This window comes from Anoplophora glabripennis, unplaced genomic scaffold (assembly GCF_000390285.2).
Source record: "Anoplophora glabripennis isolate ALB-LARVAE unplaced genomic scaffold, Agla_2.0 scaffold240, whole genome shotgun sequence".
Lineage (NCBI taxonomy): Eukaryota > Metazoa > Arthropoda > Insecta > Coleoptera > Cerambycidae > Anoplophora > Anoplophora glabripennis.
The window spans coordinates 58,984-84,416 of NW_019416340.1; the positions used below are offsets into that span (position 1 = coordinate 58,984).

The 25,433-nt window shown below is 35.0% G+C and overlaps 1 protein-coding gene across 1 annotated transcript in view; it reads left to right on the forward strand.

The window, feature by feature from the left end:
* Nucleotides 1-25,433, forward strand: part of LOC108908466 (glutamate receptor ionotropic, NMDA 3B-like) — a gene marked incomplete at its 5' end in the record, with an annotated part of 78,206 nt that overhangs the window by 16,840 nt on the left and 35,933 nt on the right. Inside the window, 4 exons of the mRNA XM_023454155.1 lie at nucleotides 6,673-7,023; nucleotides 14,272-14,325; nucleotides 15,186-15,431; nucleotides 19,353-19,654. Coding sequence (XP_023309923.1) covers nucleotides 6,673-7,023; nucleotides 14,272-14,325; nucleotides 15,186-15,431; nucleotides 19,353-19,654 — 953 coding nt within the window. The remainder of the gene's footprint in view (nucleotides 1-6,672; nucleotides 7,024-14,271; nucleotides 14,326-15,185; nucleotides 15,432-19,352; nucleotides 19,655-25,433) is intronic.

The following is a 25,433-nucleotide window of genomic DNA, read 5'->3' on the forward strand; positions in this document are numbered from 1 at the left end:
GAAATTATACGGTCTAGGATGATTGTGCTTCGCAAAGTCTAATGGGTTTAGAATGCTTACAAATCCCGATTGTTACAGTTAAATGACGTCCTATAACTGCGCAATTGCTTAGTTATCTAGTGCATGAGACATTTCATCTTGTACGAGGTGTTTTCCAACATAGAAATTATTTTTTGAACTCTGTCTCATCTCAGTGAGAATACGAACGTTGAACGTTTATTGATACCTTAATCAACAAATTGAAGAATCATTGGAATGTCTCGTTTTTATTGTAATTGTGTGTATTAAATGTTTCCTGTTTTTAAAAGTTTAATTGCAATGTTTACGTAACCTACGCGGTTAACATTTCTTGTAAGTCACATTGCGTTTCTTTTACTTACGTTTGGTTGAAAATTCTTGTAACGGAAAACGAAACATTTTCAACCAAAACTACATTTGTGATGATTACACGGTACACAGACGGTACAGACGCCCCCGGTATACTACCAACTCTAAACGGAATGTTAATTTGTAATTTGAATTATAATTTACAATATTTATAGGCGTCACTGACGATCCCGCTTGGACGCCTAATTTTGTGACGACCCTTGACTACTATTTTATCGGCAGCCGGTGGCGGTGAGTGACGTCACAGGAACGTACTCCGGTAAAAATTCGAAATATTTGAAATTATTCAATTTTCGTGACTGAAAACATATACAGGCTGTCTACTGTAAGAGGGCCCCTTCTATGTCTCGCTTAATATACGTCGCACGTCAAAAATCTTTATATGTTTTTTGTTGCATTTTTTAAGGCCTTTATGCTCATAGAAACAAATTTGAGATCCATGGCCAACTTTGTGAGTAATCATAAAAAAACCGGAAAAGTAACGAAAGTTTAGGGTCGTTTAAGTTTTTTATTTTAAGAGATAGAGAAAACTTATTTTAATAAAATTTCATGGAAAAATTGATATCTTTCACCTGGTGTAAACAGATTTTTGAACTATCGTATGTAAATTGCTGCGCCCTCTACACGGGCAAAAAAAAATTGTCATCGAAGTAGGCNGTTTAATTGCAATGTTTACGTAACCTACGCGGTTAACATTTCTTGTAAGTCACATTGCGTTTCTTTTACTTACGTTTGGTTGAAAATTCTTGTAACTGAAAACGAAACCAATTTTTAACCAAAACTACATTTGTGATAATTACACGGTACACGGACGGTACAGACGCCCCCGGTATACTACCAACTCTAAACGAAATGTTAATTTCTAATTTGAATTATAATTTACAATATTTATAGGCGTCACTGACGACCCCGCTTGGGCGCCTAATTTTGTGACGACCCTTGACTACTATTTTATCGGCAGCCGGTGGCGGTGAGTGACGTCACAGGAACGTACTCCGGATTATATTCTATTTGTTCGGTTAGTCTCGGGCGCCAGTTTCCCTATATTTTACATGAAGGAAACTCCACATGAACCTTATCCTCGGTTTAGAGCAAGTACTCGGAGAGCTACAGTGAAGAAAGTTTAATTCAAGGGGTCTCTTATATTTCTCTTTACCTATAACCAAAAGTAGTTCTCTGAGTGTAGTGTTATTTTACTTTTTAAATGAACGGACTTACCAGTGTATATCGCAAAGAGATAGTAAGACTTTTTACTGATCGGAAATTTGTCAACCTTATCGGCGTCAAGAATGAATACAACTGGAAGTATATTTACTAGATTTATTTTATATTACTAAGGCCTACTGAAATTGAAACAATCAAAAGTAAAATAGCCTCTAATTAGAGTTATTGTAAACAACTAACATATGTAAATTAATAAAATAATCTAACAGGTGCTAAGGACTAGATAATCTTGGTTAGAGCAATTATTTACCTCGGAATTACAAATTAATGTGATTTTCACTATAAAAGAAAAATATACCTATACGGTATATTCGATGCTGTAAATAAATACAAAATTAGTGTAACCAAATATTGGTAGGCAAGCCACAAAATTGGTACGGGAAACAAATACAGTATTAGACGTTAAGTTTATTTTACAATAAACAATCTAATACTCAAAAAATCGGTACATCATAAACAATTTTCGGTTTTAATTTCGGTCGTTGCTAGAAATAAACAATGATTAACAAATCAGCATAGTTAATAATCAACAAATACGAGGGTGTTCTGAAAAGTTTCCGACCTCAACACAAATATGGCAGCACACGTAAATAAAAGCTAGTGAATTTCGTTGTTCATCTGTTGACAGTTACTCACCAAAGTTTCAGCCATTTTGGACGCGCAATTGTTATGTAACAGTCGTTTGAGTGAGTTGATGTGAGTGTTTTTATGAAAATGGACAAAAAAGGAGTATCGAGCTGTCATTGTATTTGAAAGGCAATACGCCTACGCAAATTAAAGATGAGTTGGATTCTGTGTATGGGGACTCTGCACCATTATTTACCACAGTGAAATTTTGGGCAGCTGAATTTAAACGTGGCCGTAAGAGCTTGCGAGACGATGAACGTTCCGGACGTCCAAAAACTGCAACTACCGACGAAAACATCGCCAAAGTTCACCAAATGGTGCTAGACGACCGCCGAATTAAAGTGAGAGAAATAGCAAAGGTTATGAACATGTCAAAAGAACGTGTTTGTCACATATTAAATCAACATTTAAACATGAGAAAGCTGTCCGCGCGTTGGGTGCCGCGTTTGCTCACGTTAGATCAAAAACGTGTTCGAATGAACATTTTTAACGCTCTGTTGGCGCAGTTTAGGCGCAATAAATCCGAGTTTTGGCGCCGATTAATTACTGTAGATGAAACTTGGGTACACCATTATACGCCCGAAACAAAAATACAGTCCAAACAGTGATCTGCAAAGGGGGAACCGGCTCCAAAAAAAGCAAAAACTGTTTTTTCGGCTGGGAAAGTGATGGGGACTGTTTTTTGGGATAGTCATTGAGTTATTTTAATCGATTATCTTCAAAAAGGAAAAACAATTACAGGAGCATACTACGCATCATTACTTGTCAAGCTGAAGGCAGAACTTGCGGAAAAACGGCCACATTTGCAGAAAAAGGAAATCCTGTTTCACCAAGACAACGCACCGTCTCACACCTCAGCAGTTGCCAAATCCACGAATTACGATTTGAACTGCTTTACCATCCGCCTTACTCACCAGATCTAGCCCCAAGCGACTTCTTTTTGTTCCCTCATCTAAAAATTGCGCTCGGAGGACAGAGATTTTCGTCAACTGAAGAGGCAATTACCTTCGTGAACAATTATTTTGCAGAGAAAAACGCCGAGTACTATTTGGACGGGTTACAGAGATGGGAGCATCGCTGGGAGAAGTGTGTAGAGTTACAAGGAGACTATGTTGAAAAATAAAAAAAAAATCTGAAAAAATGTCTTGTATCTTTCTTAGGTCGGAAACTTTTCAGACCACCCTCGTATATTCAAACGTCTCTGAAAATGACAATGACAACAGTAATTAGGTGTTATTCTAAATCTTCGAGGGCCTATCCGTCGTTGCACAGTAAACAATCAACGTCTTCCACTGGTGCATGGCGGTGGGATACCCAGCCAAACCAGCAGTTTCAGTTACTGTGCCTTACAGCGTTTATCGAACGAGGTAGGTGGGATGTCCACCCAAACTATCGCAGACAACGCTGCTGCGGTACAGTCCAACACCTTAACGTCTTCCACTGGCGGTGGGATACCAATAACCAGCAGTTTCAGTCAAAGGGGCTTACAACGTTCGTTGAACGTTCGGTACCCAGATGATTGTTCCCGGTTGCTAACTCCTTGGGTTCGAATGGCGGTTGCAGGTCTTTATTGGGGCCCCTGGAGTGGTTCTGAAGCTCTTCAAGTTCTGGTAGCGAACTGACTATTTTTGTCCAGGAAACAAGGTTTTGTTGCCTCGATCCCCTTCTGACTAGCAGGAGTCGTGGTGAGATCGTGCGCGCGACACTCGTCAGAGTAGGGCAAACGGACGGTATTAATCAGCGTGCGGATAATTGCTTTTAACCATTAACCAATTAAACTAATTAGGGAAAACAAATGGCAAAAGCCTTGCATAAACTGGAAACTAAAACTGGTTCATTACACATTATTTTAACAGTTCCTAAACTATCTAGATCCCACTGGGACATATTCTTTATTTTTTGCTATACATGCAGAAATACGAGGGTAAATCAAATATAAACGAGATTTTTGTCCCTGGACGTCTATAGTAGAATCATATTCGATGCAAAGTAATAAATCATTACCTGTCAAGGGATCCAGTGCCATACGCTTTTAAGGGTTTTAGAAATTGAATAATTTCTTTATACATTATGAAGGGACGAAGGGATCAGTTCACGTCTGGCACCCTTGTTCCTACAAAAATTCCTTTATTCTCATAAACTATTTATTTTAAATGTAATTTATTATAAATCCAATTTGTTTCCTAAATTCCACATATGTACTACATTTTACCTCTGTACGCGCCACTGTTGTTTACTTGTTTTTTGGAAGCGCTCTCTAATTGACGGCAAAGCTCGCCAGGTTAGTATTTGACGTATAACCGACCAGTTCGTACACTCGATGCACCTGGGCGACTACAGCTACTACCAGAACACAGTGCGTATGCAGCGGTATTTCATTAACATTGAATTTCATTTTAAATTTGAAATGGTTCATCTTACGCCTCCTAAAAATGATGACACGATTTTCCTTTGATAAAAGACCAACAACTTTTTGCTCTACTTTGCATCGAATACGTTCCTACTATACGGTTGGTAGGACTGGGTCCCCGCTTCTAGTATGCTTGGATGGAGCCATTAGGAGTGGGGAGAAATAGTCATTCCACACTCCTAACCAATTCGTCAGCAACGCTCATGATATCGGAGCAACAGGTACACCTTTGACATTGGCACATTTTATTTTCTCTTTGGTGCTTGAGCAGGAACAATCGGAACATCACTAAGACTAATAATTCGATCAGAATTATGAACCCCCTCTTTAATTGGAGATGATCAAATTTATAATGTAATTGTAACAGGTCATGTATTCATTATAATTATTTTTTATAGTAATGCCTGTAATAATTGGAGGATTTGGAAATTGTTTAGTGCCTTTAATACTTGATGCTCCAGACATAGCTTTTCCAAGAATAAGTAATATAAGATTTTGATTACTTCCCCCTCTTTAACACTTTTACTTATAAGTAGTATTGTAGATAGAGGAGCAGGAACATGATACCCTCTTTTTGCCAATGTTGCTCGTAGAGGTTCCTCAGTTGATATAGCTATTTTTAGATTACATCTATCTGGATTTTCATCTATTTTGGGAACAGTTAATCTTACTACAACGACACCTAGAGGAATAAATATGGACAGATTACCTTTATTTGTATGAGCAGTAAAAATTACTGCTATTTTACTCCTCATTCCTCTACCAGTATTAGCTGGTGCAATTACTATACTTTATACTGATCGAAACTTAAATATTTCATTTTTTGATCCTGCAGGAGGTGGAGACTATTTTTTGTAAACATTTATTTTGATTTTTTTGGTCATCCAAAAGTTTATATTCTTATTTTAAATGGCTTTAGGATAATTTCTCATATTATTAGACAAGAAGGAAAAAAAGAAGCTTTTGGAACTTGGATTGGAATAATCTATTGAATAGTAGCTATTGGATTCTTTAGGATTTGACTGGGCAACGTATAATTATAAAATGTATTTCTCGTGAAGGGGTTCAAGCGATGGAAATTTTCTAGAGATTGATTGCATTGTCAAGACTCATGTGTTTGTCTGGCATAAAGAGTTCAAGGAAGGACGAAAATCGTTGGAAAATCAGAAACACTATCGGACCAGTATTCTTGAAGACGATTGACTAGTGAGAGTATCCGAACTTGCAGAACAGGTCGGAATAAGTTATGTGAGCGGTCAAACAATAATCACAAATAACCTACAGTTCCGTAAAGTGTGTGTGCCAGATGGGTGTCTCGCCTTTTGATAACAGATCAGAAGTTGAAACGTTTGGAGGTCTGTCAGAGACTCACAGCAATATTTCTGAAAGAATGTAATACATTCTTGAGTCGGATAGACACCTTCGACGAAAAGTTTGTCCACCACTACACTCCCAGTGAAAGCCAAGACTTGACTGTCAGCTGCCAATGTTCTTTCAACCGGTGACGCATTTTGCTCATTGATTATTTGCATGAGCGACGCACAATCAATGCTGCTTACTACTGCGAGCTCTTGAACGAGCTGAGGGCTGCATGTATCGCCGCAAAAGACGAGACCAACCGATTCCAGTCTCTAAACCAGAAGAAATGGGCTCAACTTGATCAGCCTGCCTACAGTCCGGACCTATCCTCTGCTATTTTCATTTGTTTGGGTCGCTTAAAGAAACTCTAGGAGGGTAACGATTTGAAGATGACGAGGGCGTGGAGAGATTCGTGCATAACTGCTCTTGACATAATCAGTTTTATTCTACAATGCTGCCATAAAAAACCTTCTTTCTCCCTGGGAAAAAAAGAAACTATATTTGCCTTTTATTAATAATATGTCATTTTCTTTATTTTTCTTTTCACTTTTAATTTAAAGATTAAGTCTAACAGTGGCATAAGCTAAACTTCGCCCATTGTTTTTAACTATTGAAACAACAAAGAAATGTATTATTATTATTATTGATGCTATCTATTGCTTCAGGTCTTCCATGTCATCGGGTCCTTACTTCAGATAAGGACAATCTAACTCTAGTTTTCAACGAGATGCAACGTTTGGAGGAAGAAGAGGACGAACAAGAGGAGGAGAACCAATTTTCAGAGTACAAACAGTTCCCAGACGATTATAGTGACGACGACGATCGTTTCTTCCCTTTTCATAAGTTCAAATATCGCACAAACTGTTGCTACGGTCTATCCATGGACCTATTGGAAAATATTGCTCAAGAATTAGAATTCGATTTTAGATTGTACATAGTCGCAGATGGACTTTTTGGTTCCAGAACTATTATAAGAAACTCCAGGGGCAGAAGGGACGTCGGAAAGAAATTTTTGAGTTACAGGTACGTACTTATTAATTATAGTGCCCGTACAATATAATATAATAAAAAAATATCACTTGCTCGATTTGTAATTTTACACATTATTGGTATAACAATAAATTAGACATCGGAAACTTTGTGACGACAATAAAATAAATAAACAGTAGTAAGGGCTAAGCTAGTATGGGACAATACCTACGCATTGTAGTAGCAGACATAGACTAAATATGTAGTCAAGCCGTGTGTCGCTCTGTGCTCACAATACACACTGCTAATGACTGACACAAAAAACACGTGCCATACACTCCACCAAGTAAAGTGTCAAACTCACTCACAGACGCACAAACGACAATGAAATATGTGGCCAACGGCAACGGATAAAAAACCGGCATCTTTCACCGGCACGCTAGGCCGATAAAGCAGACATTAGGGTGAAGCTAGATACGTATCGAATAAATTGATCGATGCGAAGCTTTAGATCAAAAGCACTATTAGTAAAAATTGCATAAGTATATTAAACATTTCGATTATTCTAGATATGTGCTACAACTTCGGTAAATGTTGAAAGGTCATTTTTGTTTTTGAAATGGATATTTACCTATCTATCGCCAGAGACCATTAACCACGGAACATTTAGGGCAACTGTTAATGATTTTCTATTATCACTTTCCTTATGAGTAAGAAATTATTATTTTGTTAACATTTGCTGGTACTTACTATTACGTACTATGCTTACAGTCCGTACGATATTGTTGAGATAGAATTCCAAGAAGACCTCTGCGTCACTTTCTTTCAATTAAGCTCATTCGACATCCAAGATAGAAAGATATTGGCGGAGTAGCGTTCACAGTAGAAGCTTGCAGTACAAAAAGTGTTTTTCAGTTACGAAGGTGTGTTTCTTTGTAAGTGTATCGCCCTGTGCATTTTTAGTGTAATTTCTTATAAAAATAAATCAACGGAGGTGAAAAGTAAAAGAATGGAACTTAATTTCCGGTCGAAAAGTATCATGTTTATAGTTTAATATTCTGCTGCTGTAAAATGTTACAGTAATTCTGATAACAAAACTTTATTGGCGTATACGTTACTTGGAATTTTATCGCAACAAATATTGTACGTACTGTGAAGCGTTTAGTGTAGCAAAATGTTAGTGTTACTTTTTGTTTGAATAAAATTACTTAAAAGGGAACCCGGCGTACAGCCAACTCTGTGCCACATTGCAGCTGCCCTAACATTTCCGATCTCTAATAATAATTACGTTTTTTGCAAAATGTGGCTAAAAATACCAAGGTAATACTAATATTTCCAATAGATATGACTGTAACAAATTTGAATAATAATGGCTTGTGATAATGCTGTACAGTTTAAGTAACACTGAAGTGGTACTTGTGTTCTATACTTTGAATCAACATCAAAGGAGATTATAAGATAACAAGGCTGTTTCAATTAAAGCAATTTACTTTAACGTTAAATGAAAAAGTTTATCTTTATCGTGCGGAACAGACAATCGAAAGTTTCTAAAATCTATGTGAAAATACTAAAATATTGGCATCCACGGACTTATATCAGCTGCATTCATATGTTAGGACAAATTATAACGATTTATTAGTATAGTTATAAATTGATAGGGTTATATATGATTTATCTTTACTTATGTAGCTAGTATCAGTTTCTATTACGATAATATTTAAATTAACAAAACTATATAGAAATAGTATTTATCTACATTAGGGAGGCCCAAAAAAAAAATTTTTTTTAGAGGTCGCTCAATATTTTTAAAAAATTCCAAAATCGTCAAAAATATAATTTTTTTTCTCGCTATTTTATCATTTTCTAGGTTGAAAAATATCTCGATTCTAAAAATTTCAAATCGATATTTTAATTTCTATAGGTCGCTCATAATTATTTTAACTTTCAAAGTAGTGTACCTATGTTTTCGAGCGACCTCTAAAAATAAATATCAACGAACTAATAACTTTTTTTATTTAATTTGATGAACAAAAGAATAGAAATCAATCAGGAGACACTTAAATTTTAAAATATTAAAAAATTATAAATATTTGATATTTACAGTGCGGTAGTAAATTTTGCCTCGAGAAATTTTTTAAGTGTCTTGTGATTTATTTCTATTCTTTTGTTCATCAAATTTAATAAAAAAAGTTATTAGTTCGTTGATATTTATTTTTAGAGGTCGCTCGAAAACATAGGTACCTACTTACACTAATTTTAAAGTTAAATAATTATGAGTGACCTTTAGAAATTAAAATATCGATTTGAAAATATCAGAATCAAGATTGTTTCAACCCAGAAAATGATAAAATAACGAAAAAAAAATATCAATTTTTGACGATTTTGGAAATTTTTAAAAATCTTTTTTCGAGCTGACTTTTTGAGGGAGCTCTTAAAACATAACTAAAACTAACATATTTTCATAAGAGACACGAAAAAAAATATAAAACTATTCGTTTTTTTGGGGCCCCCATATCTACAGGGTATTCAGATTTCATCGGTATCACCCCTGTCAAATTTTCATTATATGTATTTGTATATTTTGACTGTTAATTGTCCATCTCTTTACCTTAGTACCAATAGTTTTGTGAGGAAACCACCCCGTTAGTTGACAACGTTTATTCGTCAGTAAATAAAATATTTTCATGAGCGAATTTGTTTTCAATCATTTTCTCGACCATTATTAAACAAAAGTCCATCCGACGGCCGTCATCCCTGTCAAGCAATTTATAATCAAGCTCTGGTTTGAATGTTACAACAGTCATCGCTGTATTTCTTTTTATCTTTTTAATATTCTGTTCATCACCAGATGTATCGAATTTTTTAATTAACTTGCAAACTGTTCTACAAGCTACAGTCACGTTTGGATATTTTTCATTAAAAATTTATATTGCATATTGCTACGAAACGGATCGATTTATAATATTTCACAAGCTGAATTCGTTGTTCGAGGGTTAGCACTCTTAAAAAATATTAGGTCAGGTTAACAAAAATAATTATTTTGATTACTTTGCCATTGATAAGGAAATATTCATGGTAATATTTAAGCAAATTTAACTTACACATTCCCGAAAAATTTTTGACGAACAAAATTTGGACAGGACATAGCTAATACAATGCGAAACATCGCTTTACAGTTAAAAATGTTGTCACCGCCGTTCTTGGTGGTGAAAATTCGAAATATTTGAAATTATTCAATTTTCGTGGCTGTAAACATATATAGGTCTTGGATTGTCGAAACCAAGAGAGTTGCACGAACATTCGGACAGAACATAGTTAATAAGTACAATGCGAAACATCGCCTTACGGTTAAAAATGTTGTCACCGCCGTTCTTGGTGGTAAAAATTCCAAATATATGAAATTATTCAATTTTCGTGGGTGAAAACATATACAGGCATTGGATTGTCGAAACCAAGAGAGTTGCACGAACAAAATTTGGACAGGACATAGCTTATACAATGCGAAACATCGCCTTATTGTTAAAAATGTTGTCACCGCCGTTCTTAATAGTGAAAATTCGAAATATTTGAAATTATTAAATTTTCGTGGCTAAAAACATATATAGGTATTGCTGGTAAAATTCGAAATATTTGAAATCATTACATTTTTGTGGCTGAAAAGATACATAGGTATTGCATTGTCGAAACCAAGAGAGTTGCACGAACAAAATTTGGACAGGACATAGCTAATACAATGCGAAACATCGCCTTAATGTTAAAAACGGTGTCACCGCCGTTCTTGGTGGTGAAAATTCGAAATATTTGAAATTATTCAATTTTCTTGGCTGAAAACATATACAGGGTAGCCCATCGAAAACGTACCGCAAGGCATTACAGGGTAGTAATGAACTTTTTGGCAAAATCCAAAAACAGGTAAAGTTTGCTTCGGAGAGGGACAACTTTTGGCGCAAAAAGCATAGCAAAATCTTCAACCCCCTAAGTGGGGGTGCCATCCCCCAAATTTTTTAAAATGGGAATGGGGTTCAAGTGGGGGGTCATTAGAAAGGGCTATTAATTCTCTATACATCGATTCTTACTTTTTGAAAATCGATCCATTATTTTAGAAAATATGCAGCTTTGAAAATACGAACAATATTTTTGACGAGAAATGCGAAAATCGATTTAATTTTACTTCAAAACTTACGGTATTAGCTTGGTAAATTCCTTCAAAAGAATTCGCTGTTTTTTTTTTTGATTTGCGAATTCTTTAGCCTGATTTTGGTGAGCAAAAAATTGTCCGCTTTTTGTTTCGTATTTAGATAGGCCACAAGAAGTTGCTAGATAACTGTCTTGTGACTTGTAGTTGAAGAGTACCAATACTGCCGAGTCTTTTAAATTGATTAATTATGGTGTACTCAATTCCAGAAAGAGTAGAAATTATTGAGCTTTTTTTCAAAAACAATGAATGCGGAAATCGGGTCGCCGAACTGTTCAACCAACGGCATCCTGAGAAACATGCGTCTGGAAAAATTGTTCGCGAATTGGTGGCCAAATTTCGCGAAACTGGCTCCGTTCATAACAAAAAGAGGCAGGTTGAAAATCCGGTACTAAATGAACCTACGGAAATAGCGGTATTGGGGCAAGTGGCAATGGATAGTACGCTGAGTACAATGCAATTGGCTACTGCGACAGGAGTGAGTCGTACAAGTGTCCAACGAATATTAAAAAAATACAAATTCCATCCTTATAAGATTCGGCTAGTGCAAGAGCTAAATGAAGACGATTTTGATCGTCGTTTGCAATTTTGCGAAATAATGACTGAACGAGCGATAAACGATAATTTCCTCTTTAATGTGTGTTTTTCGGACGAGTGTACGTTCTTCTTGAATGGTTTAGTGAATCGCCATAATTGTCGTTACTGGGCTGATACCAATCCAAGGATTTTCCATGAGACACACTCCCAACACCCCCAGAAGTTGAATGTATGGGCAGGTATTTTTGGAAATTCCATTGTAGGTCCTTTTTTCCTTCCTGGAAATTTGACAGGCGATATGTACTTGGATTTACTACAAAATGTCATCGACCCAGCTCTAACAAATATCATAGAGGACGACCCTGCTTACAATGAACACGAACTGATTTTCCAGCAAGACGGAGCTCCTCCACATTACTCGCTCAATGTGCGCAATTACCTAAATGAGACGTTTCCAGGACGCTGGATAGGACGAAGAGGTGCAATTGAGTGGCCCCCTCGGTCACCCGACTTAAATCCTTTAGATTTCTTTCTCTGGGGGCACATTAAAAGCAAAGTTTACAGCACTCCACCTGATACCTTGGAAGATCTGCGAGGACGAATCATTAATGTATGTCGCGAAGTAACACCGCAAGTGCTCCAGAATGTTCGACAACGGTTTGAAGACAACCTGTATCATTGTATGCAAGTTGGCGGACAACATTTTCAGCATTTACTTGACTAATACCGTAAGTTTTGAAGTAAAATTAAATCGATTTTCGCATTTCTCGTCAAAAATATTGTTCGTATTTTCAAAGCTGCATATTTTCTAAAATAATGAATCGATTTTCAAAAAGTAAGAATCGATGTATAGAGAATTAAAAGCCCTTTCTAATGACCCCCCACTTGACCCCCATTCCCATTTGAAAAAATTTAGGGGATAGCACCCCCACTTAGGGGGTTGAAGATTTTGGTATGCTTTTTGAGCCAAAAGTTGTCCCCCTCAGAAAGAAATTTGACCTGTTTTTGGATTTTGCCGAAAAGTTCTTTACTACCCTGTAATGCCTTGCGGTACGTTTTCGATGGGCTACCCTGTATAAGCATTGCTGGTGAAAATTGGAAATATTTGAAATTATTCAATTTTCATGGCTGAAAACATACACAGGTATTGCATTGTCGACACCAAGAGAGTTGTACGAACAAAATTTGGACAGGACATAGCTAATACAATGCGAAACATCGCCTTACTGTTAAAAATGTTGTCACCGCCATTCTTGGTGGTGAAAATTCGAAAAATTTGAAATTATTCAATTTTAGTGGCTGAAAACATACATAGGTATTGCATTGTCGAAACCAAGAGAGTTGCACGAACAAAATTTGGACTGAACATAGCTAATACAATGCGAAACATCGCCTTACTGTTAAAAATGTTGTTACCTCCGTTCTTGGTGGTGATAAATCGAAATATTTGAAATTATTCAATTTTCGTGGCTAAAAACATATATTGCTGGTGAAAATTCTAAATATTTGAAATTATTCAATTTTCCTGGCACGTCAAAAATATTTATACATTTTTTGAGGTGTTTATGCTCGTAAAAACAAATTTGAGATCCATGGCCGACTTTGTGAGTAATCATAAAAAAAACGGAAAAGTAAAGAAAGTTTAGGGTCGTCTAACTTTTTGATTTTAAGAGACTTATTTTAATAAAATTTCATTGCAAAATTGATATCTTGACCTAGTGCATACAGATTTTTAAAAATTTTTATGTATTTTGCTACGCCCTCTACGCGGGCAAAAAAAAAATTGTCATCGAAGCCAGGCTGTGGGTACAAAAAAATTGGTTGTTTTTTCCTCTTTCAGACGATGTACTACATGTTGCCTGTATCTTTTATATTTATTACATTTTTTTATAATTTTGGTATAAAAAATGTAAACATTTTCGTGTTAACGTAGAAATTGGTGTAGACACGTGTCAACTACAAAAAATTAATAAATATAATGTACTTCTTTTAAGCAAAATACATACATTATTATAATATTGGTTTTTTACTTTAGAGAAAACTGAGCCTTCAACATTGTTCTTGCACAGACAAAGTAGGTAAGGTACGCTAAATGCAGCACGCTATGAAAGCAAATGTGTTATCCCAGTAATGCCATTATTTAACAAATTGTTTATTGTTATAATTCATACATAACTGGAAATTGTTACAGTTAACTGTAACAGTGATTTGAAAAACTAAAATTTTGAATAATAATGATATTTTTACATATTGAGAAGTGTAATATGTTTGTATTGTACTATCAATGAAAAATTTTAATTCTATTCAAGCACTTGCGGAATGTAGAAAACCTTCGCTAATAAAACCAGTTGTTGTTAATAAAATAAGTAATGTTAACAGAATTTTAAATTATGTAAATAGGAAAATGTTCAAAACAGTGAGAGATTGAAGTGAACTACAATTTAGAGAAGGATAGTGCAAGAAGGATATTACGAAAAAATGGTTTCAAATGTTATAAGGTGAAAAGGGTGCACCTCATGAGCTTGAGGGAGGAAGATAAACCGAGGAGATTGAGGTTTTGTAGGTGGTGACAAGAAAGAAAGAGGGAAAATCCTTTTATATGCAGAAGAATTCTCTGGTCAGATGTGCCCAATTTTTGTAACAATGGATTTTTTACTAGGAACATTTACTTCGAATGAACTGGTAATTTACATTGGCACGGAGAAAATGCTTTTCAACAGAGGTTTTCAGTAAACGTTTGGGTTAGAATTCTTGATACCAAAATCATCGGACCTTACTTTTATAATGGTAAACTGATGGGTGCCAGATATTGCAGATTCTTAGCTTCAAAAAAGTACATTATAATTTTTTGTAGTTGGACTGTTTAAAACAATTTCTATACATTAATCCATATCTTTGATACCAAAATTATAAAAATGTAATAAATATAAAAGATAAAGGCAACATGTAATATATAGCATGAAAGAGGAAGAAAGTTTTTTGTACCCACAGCCTGCTTCGATGACATTTTTTTTTGCCCGCGTAGAAGGGTGCAGCAAGTTACATACGATACTTCAAAAATTTGTTTGCACCAGATGAAAGGTATCAATTTTGCCATGAAATTTTATTAAAATAAGTTTTCTCTATCTCTTAAAATAAAAAAGTTAGACGACCCTAAACTTTCGGTACTTTTCCGGTTTTTTAAGAAATCCCAAAAAAGTGGCCAAGGAACCCAAAATTGGTTTTAAAAACAATTTGGTGCCCTAAAAAATGCAACAAGAAACATATAAAGATTTTTGACGTGCTTCGTGTATTAAGCGAGATACATAGGAGTGACCCTCTTATAGTAGACAGCCTGTATATTTATTATTTTTACAAATGCACGTAAAAAAGTTTTGTATCTGGTTGATATTGCAGACAAACCGGACGGCAGCTAATAATTCCTTATTTACTTTTACAGGTTCAAGGAGGAATTAATAAAGACGGAACGTGTGAAAGAGGTCGATAGCGATGAAGTCGACGTAAAGTGGAATGGGATTGTGGGAGATTTAGTGTCCGGAGCAGCTCACATGTCCTTCGCAGCTCTGAGCGTATCCAGCGCCCGAAGCGAAGTTATAGACTTCAGCTCCCCGTATTTTTTCAGCGGGGTATCTTTTTTAGCGGCTCCCCAACAGAAGTCCGAGATCCCGCTCATGGCCTTTCTGCTGCCCTTCTCGCCGGAGTTATGGATTGCCATTTTCACAAGTAATTAAATCTTGCTCCCTTGCAGTTTTTTCTAAGACGTGTCCTAATTGCCATTTCTCTATTAAGGGCAACGGACGATATTGATACTGGGAACAAAAACTAGCCAAACGCATTTTTCACTCGCACTAAGGAAACGTTTTAGTTCCAATAAAGTTGACTATTTCTTTGAGAATATATTTGAACAAATTAATTACTACTTAATTTTATGAAATTACATCTTTTTAAATCAGTTTTTGTACTTTTCCTTACTTTAGGGTAGCTGTATTTTTGGAAAAAATCTCCGTATTAGAGGTTTTAGGTACCAGAGTTTCGATAAAATGGGATTTGTAGAAAAGTAAGAATAAAAATAAAATTACTGAAGATTCGTTTATTAATTTTTATTATTTAAATTTTATACAACTTAAATTATAATTTTAAAAACGTTTTCAAGTTAACAATTCTATATACAGGGAGGACAAATGAAAACGAAACAGAGCCATTTTCAGGAACTGCGTCAAGATTGTAGAAAAACGCTCAGACCCGTCGATTTTAGATTAAAGGGGGACATTCTTTGCTGGTATTTTTGACTCCGCCACATTCACCTCCAAGCAAGGGTAAGCATCACCCCAAAATATTTAAATGGCATTGGGAGTTGAGTAGTATTTATTTTGAAAGCTCTTACAATTCTCAGACAGACTTTAAATTTTATAATTCCGCGCAATACTTTCTCCCAATTTCCGCCCAATACTTTCTCCCAATCAAATTCCGTAGATAACGTTGGTCCAAATACTGACGGACAATTAACGCATAATGCGGAGGAGCACCGTCCTGTTGAAAAATCGAAATGATTTTCATCATACTCTGTAACATTTTTAATATCAGTCAAGGCAGTGTCAATAGCGTCTTCCAGTAATTGCAAATACATTTGGCCAGTCAAATTACATCTCAGAAGAGAATCAAAATCAAAGGAAATATTACTCAACCCCCAATGCCATTTAAATATTTTGTGGTGATGCTTACCCTTGCATGGGGGTGAAAGTGGCGGAGTCAAACATACCAGCAAAGAATGTCCCCCTTTAATCTAAAATCGATGAGTCTGAGCGTTTTTCTACAATTTTGACGCAGTTCCTGAAAATGGCTCTGTTTCGTTTTCATTTCAATTTCAACTGAACAAATTTAGAAAATCGATATTTTTATGAAATCCATACCTACAAACTTTTGCGAAGGAACAGTTCAACAATAGGAGGCAGTAAAGTCAATTCTTTTATATGGGTATATCAAAAATGTATAGTCATTCAACTGAATACTATACATTTACACATAGGTCTAATATTATTTATAAAAATATTACAATTTAAAGAATTTTAAGAATGTCGCAGCTATTCCAATCTTTAATTTCCAAAAAAATAATACATTATATTTACATAAACATTTTTTTTTAAATATAGAGAGTGTTCCATTTAAAACTTTCCAGCTTGATGTTTCAAAAACCAATGCAGACATCTAGGTTATGTAAAAATGTATAATAGTCATATGCGTAAATGATTAAAATTCTAACACTTTAGAAAGTGCCCTTTGTGGAAAACTGTTAAATTTTAAGCAATTCTACAGGGTGTTAATGGACTTATATCATATATTTTTGCCACATGTCCGTTATGAGGTAAATACACGGATTTGTGTTGAGTAAAATTTAATTTTAAAATTTGATTTACCTCAACATTCCAAGGAGCCACCTTGATTTTCATAGAAAATGTTCGATGTACCCACCATTTGCTTGCACACAAGGTTCAGCGCGACGTATCCAATTCGCTCGAACGTGTTGCAACATTGCCACGTCCTCTCTAATCGAATCGGCAATACGATGTCGCAGTTGGTCGGTCGATGTCACGAACTTCTGTGAAATACACAACACATTTCATATATCCCCACAAAAGAAGTCTAAAGGAGTAAGATCTACATATGAAGCACCTTCATCTAAGCGTCTAGGCAATCCAAAAGGTCCTATTAAAGTGTCATTAAAGGCACCGCTACGTATTTCATGTGGATTTTCGATAATCCAGTGATGAGTGTTGTGGACGTTCCGTACACCATTTCGACTGAAATATGCTTCATTTTTAACAACTATTTGCGTTGTAAATTGAGGATTTCTTGCATGTTCCTGAAGCAACCATTCGCAAAAACCTCGACGCAGTGGAAAATCCTCAGGAGTAAGCGCTTGAACACGTTGAATATGAAATGGGTACAACTGAGCTTCTCGTAATGTCCACCACACAACAGAATGCGAAATATTTACTTGCTGTACAATATTTCTGGTGCGGCGGCACGTCATTCAGGTACATTTAAGTACTCTGTGGGAATTTTCGTTTGCTTAGCCATAAATTATGAGCATATCATAATATTCGCGATTGCTAAATAAATGCGCCATTTTCAAAAGAAAACATGGAAATACGGCTATTAAATGTACTCTCCAAAAACAGCACAGCAATCACTACAACAATGTATTACATACTGACTTTCTAATACAGTCCGGCTTCATAAGAAACCGACAAACTCTAAAAAAATGTACAGAAAGTACTCGCCGCGATAAAATACATGTATTTCAGCAGTTCCAAAACAGTTTTAAATACATTTTTAATTAGCTTTTTTCTCTATTACCTTAAACTTCCAATACAAGTTTGTGACATCAGTTAACTCGGCTTTTGCTCCTTTTTCACCCCTTTAAATTTTTGACATAAAATCATTAACACCCTGTATAACAGTAGTAACAATTTACGAAACTAGGTTGTCGATTAAAGCTTATGCAGTATTAGCTTTGGAACTTTTTTTTATTAAGTTGCATAATCTTGTATACACTTTGGTCGCTATATAAATCAGTACATGAATCAGTATTTTTCAATTTCTGTTTGATATATTGCTTTTTTAAGCTAGAAGAAGATGCGAAGTTATGTATGACGAGCATACAGATTACTTTATTGATTCAGTTATACCCGATCACCATTTGAAATAACAATTTTAAATAACAGAAAAATAGGAAAGATTATTAAAAAATAGAAAAACAAATTCCGATCAAAGAGGAAACTGGATAAAATTAATTAATTTATTACTATTTTAACCGGTTATTTAAAACTAATTTTAAAGAAATTATAATAACTTTTAGGTTCATATAATATCTACAAAATCGATTATTTTTCAAAAACCATGTCACTTATATTCAAAAATCAGTCGTATCTATTTGCCACACATTTTCTTTACCACTTAATATTTTTTTTGGTTTTCGACCAAGCTGAGGAGATTTAAACGCAACATCCTGTAGAAACCCAAAATTACTTTCTGCTATTGCTATTTTGCTAATTAATTATGCCTTGTATTTTTTTTATTGATACATCAAATACATCCATGGTACACTTAAAATCTGCCATTTAAAATAATTTCTTTGGGTTACGTTTGAAAAACTGAGATTTATAGAAATGTATAGCGTACGCTACTGAATACTATGACAAAACTCATTTCTTATGGAAATAAAAAAAATTCACATACAAAAAAACATGTTTAAAATCGATGCTATTCAAACTAAAACAGTTACTAAATGTTCAAAATCTATTGTTTTTGTAGAAAACAATTTTTAAAATTAATTTAATTTTACACAAAAATGATAATTTTGTTGAAATTGTCAAAAGTATACCATTTTCGAAATTAAAACTTTTAGAATTAGTTTGAATTAGCTTAATATATTTAAAGTAAAAAAAAACAGTAATAATAAAAAATAAAATACATTTTAAAAAGGAATTTCCAATTTTAACATTTCTTGAATTTTATGAGAAACGAACGAAATTGTTGAAGTACGCACCTGAAATGTCCCCTCAATTGTCTACCAGTCCTTACCAATTTGAGTGTACCAGATATTTGCCGATGTATATGTACATCGTAATTTGTGTTGTACAGGCCTAAACATAACCGCCATCGCCGTCGCCATATACGAGTGGCTGAGCCCCTTCGGCCTGAATCCCTGGGGTCGCCAGCGGTCCAAGAACTTCAGCATGAGTTCAGCTCTCTGGGTAATGTGGGGATTGTTGTGCGGCCACCTCGTTGCCTTCAAAGCCCCCAAGAGTTGGCCGAATAAGTTTTTAATCAACGTCTGGGGCGGTTTTTCTGTGATCTTCGTCGCCAGTTACACTGCGAACATCGCTGCTCTGATCGCTGGACTTTTCTTCCACAACACCTACAGCAATTACCACGATAGAAGCGTAAGTAGTCGTTTTATTAGTTTCCTGCGGATATAAAGGGGAGAAATGTAATAATGTCATTTCATAACAACTTAATATTAAGAGACGAAAATAAAATTGAATTACAAGTAAGTTACTTGTTTAGACGGCTCTCAACTATTTCAAATTAATTTGGAAAACTTGTGAATTGACGTTCATTTAATAGTTTTAATTCTATATAATGTTCATCTTCAGTTAATCATGTGGAATAGTTAAAAATTCAGGTACTTTCTTTGATTCAAAACTAAGTTTTAATAATCACATCACTATTTCTTCATTGAAAACTAGAATTTATTATGATATTGTAAGCTTTTTGTAATATCTATACCTAGTAAGCTATATACTTTGGTAAGATCGAAAATTGAATATGGCTCTAAATCAGAATGTAAATTTACAAATCAACATATAGAAGTTTTATTAGATTGACATGTGTAGAAAAAAAAATCTGGAACGGCGCATTTTAGTAAAGCATGTAGGAATATATATTATAGTAGGTAAAATGTTGCTTTGATAGAAATACTGCGAAATTTTGCAAAACCCTTGAGACCAACATCTAAATAGAATGATACAACCAGTGGTGTTTCTAGATTTGAAGCAGAGAATTACCAAAATCCACAAAAGTTCTTGATAAATATCGAAGCTGCAAGTCAGCAAGATAACCTGGACGTGCGCGAATGGACACGCGTGGCTTCCGAACAATTGCGTGATATAGTCTATAACTGGTATCAGCCGTATCATTACTTCGACAGAAGTTGCAAAGAATTTCTTCAGCAGTTTTTGTCTCGCTTCTATAATATAACCCTCGGTACAGGCACAACTATATGACCAATTGCAGAAGAAAGAGGATGTGGCGATGAAGAAACACAGATCAGAAGAAGGACGGGACTACTCCCGTATCCCTGTAGGTATTGTGACGGAGAATATTTTAGTCGCGACTGTCCTAGGAGAGGGGTTTGGGATAAAATGTCTTGGAATCTACAAGCCTTGTCAGCGTCTGAAGTATGAAAAAAATTGGGAAGCGCGACAGAGGCCGTGACCAGATGATTATCGACGTTGAATCGACCACCCATCGCCACTAAATTCAAAGCAAGTCCCGATACCAGTAATCAAGAATCATGGCGCGATTTATAGAAATACGATGCTCATAGCCTTTGTGAATACGGGTACAGCACGTACTTTGATACAGTAAGATAAATACCAATGAATGTTAACCGAAGAAACGCAAATGGAAATTTAAAGTAAACAACCACGCCACAACAGCGACTGCATATGTAGCCCCCCAAATGAAAGAGGAGTTAGTTCTGAGAATTGATGCAACAGCAGACGACTATTGACTTTAAGCAACGAGGTTTATATTTTGGTATTAAATAAAGACATGTGACTATTGGCGATTGGTGAAGCTCAAACGGGCTAGTCAGGAACCCGTAATACCGAAGCAGGAAAATGTGCATCCGGAATGGATACTACATTACAAAGCCGTTTTAAATGACTACCTTAAAGTATTTTTCGACGCTCTCACCACCAATTTGATGCTGCACTATACAGCTAAAAGATCTTAAATTCAGTGGTATCAGAAATGAACGAGGAAAGTCTTCTGCAATCGTGTTCACCAAGACTCGCTAACCCAATGTCTGAATTAGAACTGAACCAAGTGAATACAGGAAAGGCTAGTAAATGCTCATCAAATCCCGTACCAATGCTTTCATGAGGCCATTTAACAGTTAGATGATAAGAGCCACTTTACGTTCAAAATGAGAAAATAAAGACTTCTAGATGGTGATGAAGAAGTTAGACGTTCGAAGAGGCGTTAGAAGTTAGATAGCTGGCAGGGGGCATTAAGGGATTAGTACGTGATCGAAGATGGTCTAATATGGCATCATGGACCGGAATATCGGAGGACGTTTATAGTATTGTTTAACATCGTCGAAGAGTAATATTTGAGTAATGAATCCGAGACGGCAGGATACTCTTAGAAATAAAACGTCTCAATTTCCAGATATACTTGCCAGATTTTAAGAGATAAGCCAGAACGTATTTAAAATATTTCTTGATTTGTGCTTCCATGCAAAAGGGTGGTACGAATAAGGCGTCGCGTCGGTTCCATTTCGTCTACAGCCACAAAGACGATCTTGGCAAGTTGGTAGCTACGATGTAATGAATGGGTTGCAGCTCAGGTCGTGGTGAATGCGAAAACGACAAAGGTTATTCGGTTTCTGGGACAAATAAATCACAAATGGAGATATCCAGCCCAGTCGATAACGAACAATCCATTCATTTTTTGAAGTGCAATATGGAAGCGTTTCTACAGGAGTCACAACGTTGCATATTATACAACACCATTGTATCACCAACGTGCAAATCTGGTGGAAATACGTAACCAGGAAGAAGCTGCCACGAGTTCATATTGAGCATTGTCTAGAGAATCGGTAGGTTTGTTATTCAAATACTGTTTACTATACGAACACGAATACATTATGCAATCAGTGTAACGCCGGTAGAAGCTTTTGTAGGTAGTCAATTAGTAAGGTTCAGGTAATGGAGTTATCCTAAGGTAAATAGAGCAATGAAGAATTGACTTGCCGATCGTGAAGTCCTACTGCAACACATCCGCTAGCACCAAGACGCCCTTAACTGTTGTTTCGTCCCCTATCATTGCGAGACTTCAATCCAAGTCCGTGTCAACGACATAATACTGACTAGGAATTTTCCAGGTGCACATTCTCAATTTAGACCAACATGGACTAAGCCGCACTGGATACGAAGTTGACAGAAATGGTGTAAAATACAAAGTACAAATCGACGATTTAAGATGATGGACAGAGCGACCGTCAGATAGAGTCCTAATGATTCCAGCAGAAGACAACACTGAAGAGTAGATGGGACTGCACTAACTAGAAGTCTCTGGAGAATTACCAGAATGAAGTGAACTGCTTGAGCAGCCAGCACGAGCTCCTAGTCCACAGCTGAGTCAATCATGCTTGCAGAAATCAATTTGAAGTCCGTTCTATGATAGTCCGAAGGAGAGGAAACAATCCAGAGCAGCTATCATTAAAGCATGATTGATTCATTTCCGGGCATTTTATAAATCATCAACTACCTATCATTAAAGCATGGTTAATTAATTTCCGGGCATTTTATAAATCATCAACTACCTATCATTAAAGCATGGTTAATTAATTTCCGGGCATTTTATAAATCATCAGCTGTTTTATACTTTTAAATTAAATTCACCAAAAAAAAAAGAACACATGTATATGCGTACACTCGTACTCGGTATTATGATAAAAAATAAAGTATTCTACACTGCAAGAAATACCAAAATGTAACAGGAACATGTGATATATCGGGGTATAATTAGAATAGTTAACAAGCTACGAGCACATCAAATGAAACCACTTAGTAATTGTGTTTCATTTCAATAACGTTAATTACGGAAATAAATGTCATTAGCAGTGACCATTTCTGTTAAAGCTTTAATCAATGGACCTATACCGAGAAAAATGTTTGATTACAATAGGATTGCCAGTTCACTTGGCTACAAATTAATCATTGCCATTGATTTTTTACTATTTATATTCTAAAAATTAGTAAGTATAAATTGTTATTGAAATAAATTATCCGACCATACCATCGTATACTTTGCAGTAAGAGATAAACCTATAATCATTGATCTACTAATTTATGAAGGTGCTTTAACGGGGGACAGATACTTTCATTTTCTTGAAAATCAAATAGAAAACAAATTGGAAGATCTGCCGCTGATCGACTTTACCAATATCATTTGGCACCAAGACGGAGCTCCTCCACATAGAACCAGAGCAGTACGAAATTATTTAAATAATAGGTTTGATTTGTAAATTGGTAATGGAGGAAATATTCAACGGCCTTCAAATAGCCCAGACCTTACACCTTTGAACAGTTTTCTGTGGGGTTACTTAAAAAACGAGGTTTATAAGGAAACTAGTGTAGACTTAGATGAACTAAGACATAAAGTTGATTAATGTATAAAAAATTTAAGTGAATTTAATTCCCATTTCATACTAAATGCCGTTCTGAAAATTAATGAGGATTATACAAAGTGCATCAGTAATAATGACGGTCACATTGAGCATCTCTGATCATTTGTGTTTTAGTTGGTTTTTATTAATTAGGTATTAAAATTCTGTTAAAGTTAAGAATGATTTTTATTATTATCATAAAATAAATGGATAACTTCAAATTTTTCGTTCTCACTAAACATTATTTCTCTGTTAAAATAGTTTGTTACAGGAAATAAATTAATGATGATAAATAAACTTATGTAAAAGTCATTTGTTTGTTCCGCGTGCCTTGTACCACCGCGATCCGTCAGACATAAATTTCCCTACTGTTTTTTCAAAAATATTTAAACTGAAATATGTTGAAAAGTCCTGAATCAAACACTAACATATTATATATTTTTGAAAAGAGAAAAATTTAACTATGCACTAATATATAGGGTGTCCCATTAAAAAAAATCTTACATTTAGTGATTTTCATCATTCAATTCTTTTTTCTAATACTGTATTATAAAAATTCATAAAAAAGCTAAAACTTTTGTATTAAAAACTTTTCTGTAACTTCAATAACAAACTTACGTTTTTTGGCCGCTTTCATAAAAACAAATGCATGTTTCTCATTATTGCTAAATTGGCACACATCGTCTAGATGTATATTTTTAAAATGAAATATTATCATTTTACTTTAATTGTGTATATATTTTCAAGTTAGTAAAAATGTCCCATTGTCATTAAATTAATTGACAAGAAGGTTCGTGCAAATTAGAGTTAACTGGTTTAATTAAGAAAAGCTTAAATTTAACATTCTCTTTTTCCTCTTTAAATGTTAAAATATCTTCATCTTTCAACATGTATATAAAATTTTAGGCAATTAATTATTTAAATACGAAACAGTATTCATGCAGGAAATATATTTTCCCGTATACAGAATATGTCACTCTGTTTCTCTTAACTGCGGCATAAATTTATTATTACTTTCATTTTACAGAAAGTTTCGTTTCGCAATGGCGGTTGTTTTAATAAATCTATATCAAACACGGCCCTTTCATGTCTAAGTTGGTTGTATATATAGAGCCAACAAAGCAACCAGCGTGCGGTTTAGCTAACTTATTGTGCCCTCTCATTGTGGTAATTATAGGTCGACTATAGCTTATAGCTGAGATGTTTGTACGTATAGGACTGAACTAACATCCTTTAGTTACGAACCAGGACTGATTTATTAAATCAGGCCAGTAAATATAATTGTAGAACTAATATATTCTATTCAAAAATAAATTACACCGCATCCAGTACGAGAGCTTCGGAAATTACGATACAGAGCATGGAAAAAGTTCACTCGGCAATTTTCTTGAGTAAATTCCGATTCCAATTTTTGATAAGGCTTTACTGAAGTGAAAAATTGCCGCCGGAAGCGACTATGTGACCATTACGTCGATGTTTTGGTTCCTTTTTCATTATGTTCCGAAATTTATCAGGAGATGAAATCCTTTAGAGTGTTCAGGGAAGAGTCTGTAATCTACTAATGATAATATATTCGTTTAAAGTCACCCAAATTCAATTAATTAAGGTTAAAAAATAATAGAATATATGTATATCTACGTACATTTGATAGCGATTCTTGTATATATTTTTAAATATTTACTGGAAATTATGGAATACCTATACTTTTATTTATTTTACTATTTTAAAAACTCAATCCATGTAGGTATAAATAATTTAAATTT